At 45.1% G+C, this 13,695-nt stretch overlaps 1 protein-coding gene across 6 annotated transcripts; it reads left to right on the top strand.

The window, feature by feature from the left end:
• CHTOP (chromatin target of PRMT1) lies at positions 221-10,702 on the top strand. Of its 6 annotated transcripts, none has more exons than XM_021088534.1 (7): positions 221-1,427; positions 2,597-2,678; positions 3,995-4,148; positions 4,773-4,856; positions 6,637-6,820; positions 7,626-7,763; positions 9,443-10,702. In XM_021088534.1, exons 2-7 carry the CDS (start codon positions 2,614-2,616, stop codon positions 9,646-9,648), a joined length of 831 nt encoding a protein of 276 aa, XP_020944193.1. In that variant the 5' UTR covers positions 221-1,427; positions 2,597-2,613; the 3' UTR covers positions 9,649-10,702.

Genomic DNA, 13,695 nt, shown 5'->3' with positions numbered 1-13,695 from the left:
ATACAGCAGTGAGCAAAACAAACACAACCCTCACTGTCACATAGGTGAAGTCCAGTAAAGGGTGCCAAACCATTAAACATACACGTATAAATGCTAGGAAGGAAAATGAAAGGATCTCATGCGCCTTTAAGAGAGTGGAGGTGGAACTGAGGACATGTTCATTCACTCATTCTTCCAACATCTGAGCCTTTTTTTTTTTTTGGTCTTTTTTTGCTATTTCTTGGGCCGCTCCCACGGCATATGGAGGTTCCCAGGCTAGGGGTTGAATCAGAGGTGCAGCCACCTGGCCTACGCCAGAGCCACAGCAACGCTGGATCCGAGCCGCGTCTGCAACCTACACCACAGCTCACAGCAATGCCGGATCGTTAACCCACTGAGCAAGGCTAGGGATCGAACCCGCAACCTCATGGTTCCTAGTTGGGTTCCTTAACCACTGCGCCACGACGGGAACTCCCATCTGAGCCTTTTATTGTGTGCCCAGGTATAAGGAAAATGCCATATAGGTCTGCATCAAAATCCACATGGAAGCTAGATGGAGGGAGAAGACATTGGAATAGGTTGCGGGGACGCAAAGCTTCCCCCAAATAAGAATTTAACAATCTTCAGGCCAAATTGGGAAGGGAAGTGAAGAGAAAAATATGGACGGGCAGTGGTGCGTGGTGCAGGATCCAGTGAGGTGTGCTCCCTGCACTGGTCCCCAGGTGCGTTTATGGCAACCCACAACTCTAAAAGGGGCGTATGCTGAGGGGGGAGCCAGCGCAAATTACACCGGCCCGGTGGCTCTCGGAAGAAAGACCGAGTCATGTCGCGTAAAGAATTTTAGTCGGTCTGCCTTAGCTTTAGGGGTGGAGGGACCCGCAATGAAATACGAACTTCTTTTCTTAAGAGGACCAAATCCGCCTTGAACGTCCCAAATCACCAACTTGCAGCCGCCTTAAAACCCAAGAGAGAATATATTGGCCACGCCCCTTCCCGGGTGGGGCTCGGAGTGTAATACAGCCTAAAGCCCCGCCTTTTCCCTGGAGCTCCGCCTCATCCCCCGCGCAGGCGTAACACAAATTTTCCCGCCTCCTGCGCTGTGCGCAGACCTGACGTCTGACGTAATGGCGTCGACGCCATTTTAGCCGGTCCCATTCCGCACTGGGCGTGGCGGCCATTTTGTTTTGGAGAGCGAGCGGGAGTTGGCGGCAGCGGCTGTGGTGAAAGGCAGGAAAGGGCACGCCGGGCGAGCAGGCGAACCGGCCGACCGGACAGCCACCCAGCATCAACGAACTAACCTAGCATTCTACCGTTTAACACATACAACCAACCGCCCACCAAGTTAATCCGAGCCCCTCCACCGTCAACTCAGGTTCGGCCGGCCCCCGGCCAGCCTGTCGCAGCCGTGGTGGCAACCCCGGGAGGAGCACTGGCGTCCGTTTCCTTCGGTACGTTTCTGTGGTGAGAAGGAGGGCAAAAGTCTTGGGGAGCGCCCGGGCCCGGCGGTCGTGGAGTGGGAGCTGGTGGGATGTGGAAGCAGATTGGGTGTCGGGGAGTGGAGGCCCCGGGAGGGGGCGGAGCCCCTGAGAGGGAGGCGGGGGAGGCCCCGAGCTGGAAACTCGCTGCTGGAGGTTGGGATTTGGTAGGAATAGAAAGGAACATTGCTGGGCGGGTTGAGCAACGTTGGCGGTCCCGGACGGGGCTTTGAGATGGGAGTTCAGAGGAGGACTACACGGCTTTAGGGAACGTCAGAATGCACTGGCAGCTGTAGAGTTAAATTTTGTGGCGTGCTCTCTGGGATCGAACTCCCAGGTGAACGCCCATTTAGGAAACCTTTCCTACTCCATCCCTCCCCCACGTCCCCAGTCCCTTGCTAAGGTTCCTGCAAGACTTTGGAGTTGAAAGCCAATTTGTAAACTGGTAAACCTGTATCATCTCTCTAGAGCAGTGGTTCTGAATTTTGGCTGCACATGAGAAGCAGCAAGTTAGACACCACCCCCCCTCCCCGCACCACCTTCTAATTGCTGATCCCCAGACCTCACCAGCAGAGATTGTGCTTTAAATGGTTTGGGCCGAAGCTTCTGTATTTTGTGTCTGTCTTTGTTGTTGTTTTGTCTTTTTAGGGCCGCATATATAGAAGTTCCAAGGCTAGAGGTCGAATTGGAGCTGTAGCTGCCGGCCTAGACCACAACCCACAGCAACGCTAGATCCTTAACCCACTGTGCGAGGCTAGGGGTCCAACCCACATCCTCAAGGATGCTAGTTGGGTTTGTGACCGCGGAGCCATGAAGGGAACTCCTGTTGTTGTTTTTTAAAGCTCCTTGCAGCCAAGGTAGAGAAGGACCGCTCTAGATGAAAAGCCAAACACTTTCTTTGGCTAGGTCTAGGTCTGCCATTTTTGGAGGCTTGGGCAGGTATTTTCTGTCATGTGGCCTTGAAGTTTATTAATTCCAGATAACTTAGCTTCTAAATGTAAGCACCTGAAATGAGTTTTGGTGTGATCTTCAGTAGTCATTGAGACAGGCCTATTCATTCATTTTTGGTTTGGGCCTTTGGCCCTGTTGAAATGAGGTAGTCATCATTCTGATTTGCTCACTTTGCCCATTGTCTTTTGTAGATTCTCGGGATTTGAAGATGGCTGCACAGTCAGCACCGAAAGTTGTGCTAAAAAGCACCACCAAGATGTCTCTAAATGAGCGGTGAGGCAGCCAACAGCAACTTCAGCTCGTTCATAAGAAAACATTACTTAAGTTGGCCCTGGGTCCAATGCACAAAAACCAGTTTTAAGCTAAATACCAACAGAAGGCTACAGACCTCTGTTCTTAGTAGCATCTTATGTGGTACACAAAACAAATTGGGCGGTTGTTTCAAAACCACTTATCAGTAGATTTTTATGTTAAGCTGTCTGAAATATTTCTCTGGTGGGATGTATTTTAAAAGACTCCTCACACCCTCCATTTTCTTCACATTTTTTTTACATTGATACAGGGGTGGTGCAGCTTGGTAGCATGGAACCCCGGCTGCAGTAGGCTTGCTGCCCAGTCCAAGGCCAGCAGTGTTGTGTCTGGCCTGTAAGAGGCAGGTAGCAAGCTATGAATATGTCCAAAGGCCCTTGAATGTCATTCTTGGACCTTGTAAGAGGCACTTGCTTTGCTCCATTTCACTTTCTTTCCATTCTGCTTTTAGTTTGTTTTTGTTTTGGATTCTTTTGCGCTTAAGTGTTCTTCTCTTTCATTCCGTTAAATTCGACAGGAATAATAGAAGAGTGTCTTCACAAGAGCCTCAATGATTGAACTAATCTTAACTTTTCAGAAGTAATCAACTTGGAGTCAGAAAAAGTAATCATTTGAAACTAAGAAAAGTTAAGGTATTTAAAGGCACTTTCTGTCTCTGAGGGCCTTGTTCCTTGAGTGCCTTTGACAAATGATTTTATTAAGTTGCTGTTAAACATAAGATTTACTTGTGTTTGTCTGCCTTTTCTGAAGCATATGTGCTTCTTAGGGCACGTGGTACACTAATTCTTCATATTCACATGTTACTGCGTGAACCACTTATGAAAAAAATGTGATATACTCCTGTAATTTATGTGGATGTATCATTTCCATAGGCTTTGAAGGTGCTCTAGTCCGTCCTTATATACGCCCTTAAAATGCACCCTCAGGTCCCAAAGGATTTGGCTTGCTTTGTCTGTCTTTGAAACTACATCTTCTGTCTCTTGTCATCATATCTGCTTATTGCGTGTTTTTCATGCTTTCTATCTCTAAAAGCCGTTACCTGAGCCCTTGTTATCACTTTTGATTGAATGTGCTACACTTAGCTGCATTTCTGAGTTTCTGATTCTTGCAAGTTTGTGGAAGCGGAGGAGTCTTTAACCCACATCAGCCTTGATCTAAGTGTACCGCTTTACTTAAAGTTCGTGGGATCTGGAGCTCCTGGTCTAGCAAGCCATGAAAATGCCAGTAAATGTTTTGTAATAAAGCTTTTATTTAAACATCCATTTTGTTCGACCTTGAAGCTTTACTAATATGCTGAAGAACAAACAACCGATGCCAGTGAATATTCGGGCTTCGATGCAGCAACAACAGCAGCTAGCCAGTGCCAGAAACAGAAGACTGGCCCAGCAGATGGAGAATAGACCCTCTGTCCAGGCAGCATTAAAACTTAAGCAGGTGAGAGAATGGGTCTTAATGCTCCAGAAGCAGCTGGTGATCTCTGTCAGGCAGTCCCTTGAGGCTGTAGCGACGTGATGGATCATTACCAGGTGGCTCAGGGCAAAAGCAGAACTTCTCTGGAGGAAAGAGAAGTTCAGAGAATTTCCATTTGGGCAGGTACCAATAAGTAACTTTTTATTGTCTTTTTCTTTTAGGGAGTTTGCCATCAATGTGGCCTGTTTCTGTGTTGTTAATGAGTATTAATCTCTTGTTTTCTGATCCTTTGCCCTTAAGATAGATTCACTGGCTTTTTCCACCAAGAAATTTTGGTTCTTGTTTTAGATGCTCCTCAAAAAAAATCCCTTTTTTCCTTATTAAATGGTTTGCAAATTAGGGAAATGACTTCAGTCTTTCTTCCGTAGTACAGGGAGTCTGAAAGATCTCTTAGTCAAAGATTTTCAGTGCTAAACAGTAAAAAGTAGGGTGACCCTCGTCTCCACAGCACCTGAAGTTTTCTAAGTGAAGTAGAGCAAAAGCACTGAGTAATTAATTTAAAGAGTTCGTGGGTTCTCTTTCAAAAAGTTCCAGTGAGAGATGATCCTATTCAGATCTGAAATAAAACCTGCTCTTTATTATTCATAGACTTTATATGCAAGTCCGGACAGTGGCTGTGGAAGGATATGTCCAAGCTGTGGCTGGGCGTCTGGAGGGCGGTGCCATGCAACTGTAAGGACTTTAACTGGTAGCACTGCATGGCTGTGCATAAATACAGCAGTTAAATATAACACCCTTCCACCCCCACCCTGAACCATTGGGCTCACTGACCAAAAATAAACAAGGCCTTCTGCTTCAGCTACCTTCAGCCTTTGAGTGACTCTATTCATCCCTGACTCAAGAAAACAGTAAAAGGCGCCACTATTTTCTAAGAGTAAATATTAAAAATTGCCGAAGATAAGTCTTTGACAGATTATTCCAAAGGACTTTCCAACAAGAAGCTTTAAATATAGGCTGTGGAGAAAGTAGCCTCTGTAGCAGTGCTATCCAATTGAACTTTCTACGGTGATAGAAATGTTATTTATATCCCTGCTCTCCAGTGCAGTAACCACTAGACACATTGACTGCTGAGCACTCAAAATGTGGCTAGTGTGAATGAGGAGCTTAAATTTATTTATTTATTTTTACTTGTAATTAGCCACATGTGGCTCGTGGCTCCCTTAGCTTATAGCATGGTTCTAGAGTGGAAACTAGACGGTGTAGTTGACATCCTTAAGCTTCTTGTCAATGTTAGAGACCAGTATTGGTATCAAGTAAGGATTGGGAAGGGAGAAGAACTTCTGAGTACTCTACATTCTTCCCTTAAAACACAGATCTTAGGAGGATATACTAGAGATGACACAAGTGACTTGTGTGAAGTTTTGACCTTATAATTGAGAGCTGTCATTCAGAGTCTGCTGCTCTGATTAGAAGCAGTTTGTGATCTTATGCTAGAAAGCTAACAATAATAATCACGACATATAGTTGTAAAGACAATCATTGGTGGTCATTTGTGGGTGAAGCCTAAGGACATATAATTTATTTTCATTCATATTGACGTATGGCATTTTAGGAGAACAGGTTTGCCAGGGCTTTGGTTGTGTTTCAGGCTACACAGTCATCCTTCCCGTTGAAGGAATTTATTTGAGATATGGTCTTCATAATTTCTCTTTGAGGGACAGATTTGTGGAAAATCTCAATTTCTGGTATGTCCTTGTTCTCAAATATGGCCCTGAGTTTTATGATAATAGCTCAATTGTCTTAATTCTAATGCAAGTTTGGCTCGCCCTCTGTGGAGACGAATTTGAATTATGTGTTTATTTTGAATTAAAAGTCATTATACTGACTCATGGAGCTGTTTGCAAAGATGGACGGACATGGAATTGTGGCTATATAAGATATGTAAGGAAAGGAGGTTTGACTTTTCTGTGTTTTTATACATCTTAAGGTAAAAAGTGGACCGTCTGGATATAGATACTCAGAGGAAAAATGGAACATACTGGCCTCTTTGACTGAGAAATCAAACTTGTTCTTAAGTCACAAGAATTCAAATGAACTTGTAATTTAAAATTTGCCCAGAGTGTGATGAACTTCATGTGGTGTTTGAGTAAGCCTTTGAAGACAGTGGTAGTCCTTGGGCAGGTATGAATCAAGTCATATCATTGTCAACTGGTGGTTCAAAAAGTTAAGTTTCAAGTAGTGGTATATGACTTGCGGAGCCAAACTAGTGAGGTAACTTGTGATAATGGGACATACTCAAGCTTCTTAGAAGCTCTGGGTCAGAATTCTGCTGCTTCTATACCATGTTCTGAGGCAAAGGCTTGCTTCTGGTTTGGGATCTTTATGACACCCACTGCAGGTTTATCTCCCACCACACAGACATCTCACTTGCTTTTTCTCTGCACTTTGAGTTGCCAAATCCCATTGGATTGCTTTTTTGATCTCAATTCCCTAACACCTTTTCTTCCAGAAGAGCTTAAAGCAGCGCCTGGGTAAGAGTAACATCCAGGCACGGTTAGGCCGACCCATAGGGGCCCTGGCCAGGGGAGCAATCGGAGGACGAGGCCTGCCCATTATCCAGAGAGGCTTGCCCAGAGGAGGACTACGTGGGGGACGTGCCACAAGAACCCTACTTAGGGGCGGGATGTCGCTCCGAGGTCAGTGCTGTATACCTGATAATTGCTGGGCCTCACCCCTTTCCCTGTTTTCTTGGGCTGCTTATAAACACATTTGTTTAACATCTTTAAGCCTGAATTTGTATTAATATAATTAATAACTTTTGAAATCACGTATTTTTAATAGTGCTGCATGTCTTTTATCGATACCATTCCTTTTCTGATAATGTGCAATGGTGAGAGGCTATGACCTGCGTAACAACAGGTAATTCATATCATCTCCATTCCATTTAAAACACCCTGCTGCTGCTTGAATCAAAGCACATTCAAGTTCTAGATATAAGTCAAATCTAAGAAATGTATAGGTCTGTTGGCCTATATCTTAACATCTCTGTTCCTGGTTCCAGTGAAACACTCCATTGCATTGGAAAAAAGAGGACAAGTTGACCCATAGCATTTAGCTATATGTTACTTTTTTGGGCACTGTTACACTGTTCCCTGTATAGTTTTTGTCTCCTACAAAAATGTATTAAGAGCAGGAACCATTTCATTTATTTTTAAATCTACCATAATGCTAGGCACCTGATTATTCAATAGGTATTTATTAAATGTATGTACTTACTAATTGATCTAACTCCCAGCTTCCAAAAATGGATTGTGGTCAGACTTGTTGAATTGATTGAATAAAGAGCAGCTTAATCTGTTGACACTCAGTGTGCAGCTTGCCCCACCCAACCTAAAAATTAATCGAATTAACTCATTTAACCCTCACTGCCTTCCTTTGGTTAGAATCTACTTTGTCTCTCTTGGATTTACCTGCATATACATTGTATGCCTCCTCTCCAAGGTCAAAACCTGCTCCGAGGTGGACGAGCCGTAGCTCCCCGAATGGGCTTAAGAAGAGGTGGTGTTCGAGGTCGTGGAGGTCCTGGGAGAGGGGGCCTAGGGCGTGGAGCTATGGGTCGTGGCGGAATCGGTGGTAGAGGTTAGTCAGCTACCAACTTCAGAGAATAGCACCCCCTTATTTTCTCTCCCTTCAAAACTCAGAGCCACCTTTCTGCACAGCTTCAAGTCATAGGCAGGCTTATTTGTTTGTCTTGTTTGTTTTATGAAACTGGCTTATTTTCTAAATTCACATGCTGGTAGTGTGAAAGTCTGTCATGGGTTTTCCAAGAACAGTCAGGTATGTGTTACAGAGCCAGGTTATAGTCAGTCTTTCAGGCTCTTGCAAATTTAAATTGTATCATTAAAGTGATAAAATTGTCAGTATGGGGTTTCATCTTTTTCTGTCCCTGGCCCCACCACCACACACCCCATCCCACAGCTCGTAACCCCACTTTTGGGCCTAAGATTTAGAGAAGAGAGAGATGTACAGAAACGAATCAGTTAAAGAGGATGGTGAGGCTTGGTGCTAGGTATTGACTCTGAAACCAAGTAAATTTAAGGTAAAGTTGGTGTCTGTGTGAAACCAGAGATGACTTTTTTTTTTTTTTTTTGATCAAGATTAGAAAAGCAAGATGGTATTGTGTCAGTTAACTAACTGACTCTTGTTGATAATCTCATCGTGAGACTTAGTGATACCTGTCACGTGACTTCATGGCCCAGATTGGAAAAGAGATTTTATGGTGTTGCTGTTAATACCAAATCTCCTGGGAATTTTCTGGCTTAAAGTTTTGTGGAAAACTCCCAACAACACCTGTTCAGGAAAAAAAATACATCCTTGTTGCCCCTGTGTATATTTGCTTTGATCTTTTTTAAAGTGTGTGGTGGGTCTTCCATAATTGATGACCTTGAAGCTGCCAGGGGATAATAACTACTGGGAAAGGAAATTTGATAACTGAGGGCTTGTTTTCTTCTCTCGCATTATATGTTGCTTGGCTTATTGAGTGAAGGGCAAACTAGTTTGGGTTTCAGGATGAAATAGCATGTTTCCAAATTATCTTGACTTGGTTTCTGAGAGAGACATCACAGGAATGGGAGTGGGGGAGGCTCTAAAGTAGCTTTTCAGAAAGCTGGGTGTGTTTTGTTAAGTGAATTGAAACCACCTCTCAGATAACCATATTTGTTAAAATGTGGATAGAATTGCAGATAGAAATGGCTGGCACTACTCAGAATGTTTTTCCCTAATCTCCCTTCATTGTTCCCATGTCAGAATAACTCCTCAGTCTCCTGACATGGGATCAGCTCATTAGGTTTGATAAGTTTGAGGAGAGACAAGCTAATTTTTCAGAAGGATGTCCAATAAAGTTTAATTAAAAACTTTACACTCATTTTTCTGTGCCCTTGTTACTTCCTCCCTGTTTTACTACATGGGGTTATCTATAGTGTGTTTGTATTTTAATTATAAACTTACAGTGAGTCTCAAGTTTTAGCTTCTATTTTAGAAGAGATTGAGTCAATTTTAACTTTCAGTTAAATATTTTCCCTCTGTTGATAGAATAAAAATTTTTAAATAGCATTTAGAGAGGAGCATGTAATAAGGGATTCATTATGTGTGCTTTCCATGTGTTGCTTTCTACCCAGTGTGTTTCCTGTTTTTCCAGATTTCTCCTCTTTGCCCTGCCCTTCAGTCTCTCTCAGCTAGGCCCCACTGCTCTGAGGGGCATTTACCATAGCACCTATTAAACCTACTTGTAACTATTTCTTCTTTTTCCCTTGGGCCAGGTCGGGGTATGATAGGCCGGGGAAGAGGGGGCTTTGGAGGCCGAGGCCGTGGACGTGGACGAGGGAGAGGTGCCCTTGCTCGCCCTGTACTGACCAAGGAGCAGCTGGACAACCAATTGGATGCATACATGTCGAAAACTAAAGGACACTTGGATGCTGAGTTGGATGCCTACATGGCACAGACAGATCCTGAAACCAATGATTGAAGCCTGCTCGCCCTCCTGTGAGACTCTTGTTCTAGTCACACATCTGTAAATAACCTTGAGATAACAGATGGGAAGAAACCTGATTGATGCTGGAAGGACCTATCATAATAGGCTGTGGACTGACTTGCCACAAGTTTGTGCATTTAGTGTGTTCCTTTTACTTTTTGATACTGTGTTGTATGAAACACTTTTTTCCTCTGACTTGGGTTTTGTTTTGTTGTATTGTTTGAGGTGGGTTTTGGTTTTTGATTTTTTTTTTTTTTTCCTTTGCCCAGACTTATCTTTGAACACAAATGTGTTGGCCTTATGGCTAGTATACCCTTTTCTCGCCTCTGCCTCCCCCTCACCTGTCACATACTTTGACATTCTAACATTTTTTCTGTTCATCTCTGTGCCCCCATGAAAAAGTCCCAGAAAGAGCCCTTCGGTGTTCCTCCTTAATGTGTAGGTTTATGAGATATAGTTTTGCATCATTTTTAATAGCCTCCTTTAGAGGCTTTTAAAATCTGGAGCTCAAAAATGCATTCTGCCACATTGATGTTTTTAGTATGGTAAATGAGGAACCTTGACATAGCTACAGGGCCACCTAACAGGTTACACCTGGTAGCTCTGATTTGATTATGGGTATCACAGTGTACATTTGCACCACATAAGCAATATGCTGGTTTGGTATGTGCACTTTCTACCCTGGAATGGGACTTAAAAACTTTCCTCTTGGCTTTGCATCATATCCAAGGGGTACTTTGGGGTTGGCTTACGCCTGCAAAAGGACAGAGGAAGGCCATTTGGTTTGGCAGATGCTTCAGAAGGGAAAGGGCTGGAAAATGATGGCAGGTGTCTGGTGGGAAGGATCAGAAAATATCCCTGCTGAGATGCTATTATCCCTGTGTTTATACTGAGACTAGTCTTGGGCTTCTCCATTCATTGGTTTTGTTTGACCCTCATCTTATTCCCCTTGAAGGTTTAGTTAAGTTCAGCCGTATTCTGTCAAGTGTTCCAGTGGAAGCTTTTGTTTCTGGTTGATTATAACAAGAAATATGTTCTCTCAAATCCAGCCAGGACTTACTCTTTATTTGTTGGGCTCTTGGAAATACTCTGGCCACTATAACAATATTTTAATATACCCCTTGTAGAGTTAAGTTCTTTTCTTCATAGTTGTAGTAAAATTTGGGGTGGGAAGGGATGTTGTCTGGGACAGAAAGTGAAGAATTTGCCCTCTTTTGAATAATCCCTGTGGAAAACACACAAAATGTACCAACCCATTTGGCCATTGGAAGTTTAAGCATGATGATCTCAGGAGGCGATATCCAGGACCCAGGCACTGGTTTCCCTTTTCCCCTGTGCTATTTAAGGGAAAAGAAGAAACCACCTCCAACAGAACCAGTTGCCATTGAGCTGCCTGGTGGTAACCCTTTATAAACTGTTGGGAGATTGTGTGTCATTGCAGACTGAAGGAAATTTTGGTCAGGACAACCTAAACTTGCATCCCATCTGTGTGACCCTTAACCTCTGGATTGTAAAGTAGTTGAGTCACAGAAAGGAGAGCTTGAAAAGACCAGGTGGGGCTAGATAGAGGACAGAGTCATGCTGATGTAACCAACCTTAGTTTTGGAGTGTCCGTACTACCTCTTAATAGAAATGGACTCTGAGGGAGTTTCCTTGCGGTATAGCAGGTTAAGGATCCAGCATTGTCATGGCAGCAGCTCAGGTTCAATCTGTGGCCTAGGAACCTCACATGTCACAGGTGTGGCCAAAAAAGAAGAAGGTATTTTGGTATGGGCAAGGCTGGTTTTAAGGATAGCTCCTTAGACTCTAGACTGCACTCAGCCCCCAAGGCTCTCCAGTGGGAGAGATGCTGGTTGGCCGTGGGCAGGCTACCCATTGCAAGCTTCACATCCCACTCATAGCTTTGCATCAGGCGGCTTCCAAGGATACTTGAGAGGAAGCTGTAGGGTGAGTGGGTTCCTTGACCCTTAACCACACAATTTGAGATGATCCATCTCTGGGATTTTTATACAGCTGTGTCCTTCCCAAGTACTTTCACCCTCCCCCAAGGTAGCTAACATGTATGTCCCCCAGAATATTCTTAATCTGGTGGCTTTTGTGGCATCCCATGTAAATCAGAAGTCTTTAAGAGAATAAAAGCACCTAGTTTTGAAGCTTAATGCAAAGGGAAGGTTGGGGTAACTGGACTGGCCTGGAGATGGAGAGGGGCCGCAGTGGGCACCTCCAGCAGTATGACTGTGGTTCTCACAGTGCCCAGTTGTGATTCCATGCAGCCCACACTTCTGCCCATATCTTTTCCCCTTACTTGGAGTCACCCCATATACTTTTGGCAAGGTTCCAGGATAAAAGCAAAATATGAAGTCAGGAAATGAGAGATGGGGGGGTGCAGGATGCCAGCAATTGTGAGGACTAATGCCACTGCCAGTCCACCTGCTGATGGAATTCCTTTGGAGGGGTCCAAAGGTGCTGGGTGTGCTTTAGCTGCTCACTGTTAGGTCAGCCTCTTCCAGCTCAGGGTCCCCGTGCCCAGGGTGCAGGCAATCCCACTTCAGCCCGCTAACTGTATGTTCTTGGTGCTTGCAGATGTCTGTCCAAAGGCTATGTCCCCTATCCCCTACACCCATCTCTTGCACTGGCCCAATTTGCAGTGTGGTGAACTGAGTCTAGGTTGTGGCTGCTGTTTCTAGCATCTATCTCTGTGATCTGCAAAGATGTCAAGCAGACTTAGTGGTCAGGGGACCTGGCGGGAGAAGTGGTGAGGGTCAGGGCTTTACTTTGTGGGTTTCAATAAAGATGGACCATAGGGCGACCACTGCAGCTTAAGCCCCCTTCTCTTTCTGCCTCTATATTACCCACACACACACACCTCAAGAAAGAATTCCTCCCCAACAGTGGACAGAGAAATCTCCCTTCTAGTTATGGTCTGTCCAGCCCCACCTGCTGCTCACTGCAATTCCCAGAGTCTCCTTGAGGCTTATGCCCACTTCTGCTATCCTCAGCCTTTGTCGAGTGTCCTGGGTAGAGTGGGACAGTCAGCCTGGCTCCTGGGCAGCTCTTCACTCATTCAGCCACCATCTGCTGAGGGCTTGGCATATAGACAGGCATAATTGGTTAGACAGGCATTGGGAGTACAGAAGAGGGATTGGTGAGCTGAATCATGAAAGTCAAGGGAAAATTTAACAGAGAAGGGGGAACACTATTCCAAGGAGAGGGAACAACAAATGCAAAGGTACAGAGGCCTAAAAGAGACTGTTGTATGCCCGGGAAAGTGTGCTCAGTGGACCTGCAAAGTACAATGGGGGATGCCACTGTTCAGGTAGCCTGGAGCCTAATTGTTTGCTGAGGCTTCATGCTCTGAGTTGTGGAGAGTCACTGAGGACTTGAAGCAAGAGAGTGCCATGGACTGATTTATACAGAATAGTGGTGGGAAGTGAAAATGGGCTGGAGGGAGGGACATGTAGGCTGGGAAACTATTGCCTTAGTCCAAAAAAATCAGGTGGCCTGAACCTGGGCAGTGGCAGTGTAAATGGGTAGAAGGCCACATCCTCAGCAGTTTCCTAGCTGTTTGATGTCCAGGGTGCCTGTCAGCAAGAGAGGAATCAGGGGTGGCCTGAACAACCACAGAGGAGAAAGCACTGAGCATATGCCTCTTCCAGGCCTGCTCTTGCTCTGCTCCCCAGTACCTCCATGTGGTGACCCCAATGGCATCATTGATCTGGAACCAATGGAGGCACTGCTGCCCACGCCCCATGCTTCATGCCCTGGAAAGAGTTAAGCCTCTAAGCAAGAGAGGCTGGCAGATGACAGGGCTCTAGCCACCATAAGCCCAAATGGCAGTTTTTTCTCCTCCACCAGGCTTCTTGGGCCTAGTAGGTAGTTTCAGCTAATATCCACACCTTCAGTGAGCAACACGCAGGCCAGCACTGTAGGTGGGGCAGGCCTGGGAAGGAGGCTCCTAGAAGGGAGATAAGGCTCAGAGAATCTGGGACCTGGGAAGACACCTGGCCTCTGTGTCCGTACCCCCCTTCCCGTGGGCTATCC

Source organism: Sus scrofa, chromosome 4 (genome assembly GCF_000003025.6).
Source record: "Sus scrofa isolate TJ Tabasco breed Duroc chromosome 4, Sscrofa11.1, whole genome shotgun sequence".
In the NCBI taxonomy this organism is placed as follows: Eukaryota; Metazoa; Chordata; class Mammalia; order Artiodactyla; family Suidae; genus Sus; species Sus scrofa.
This window is presented reverse-complemented; position numbering and strand designations above follow the sequence as displayed.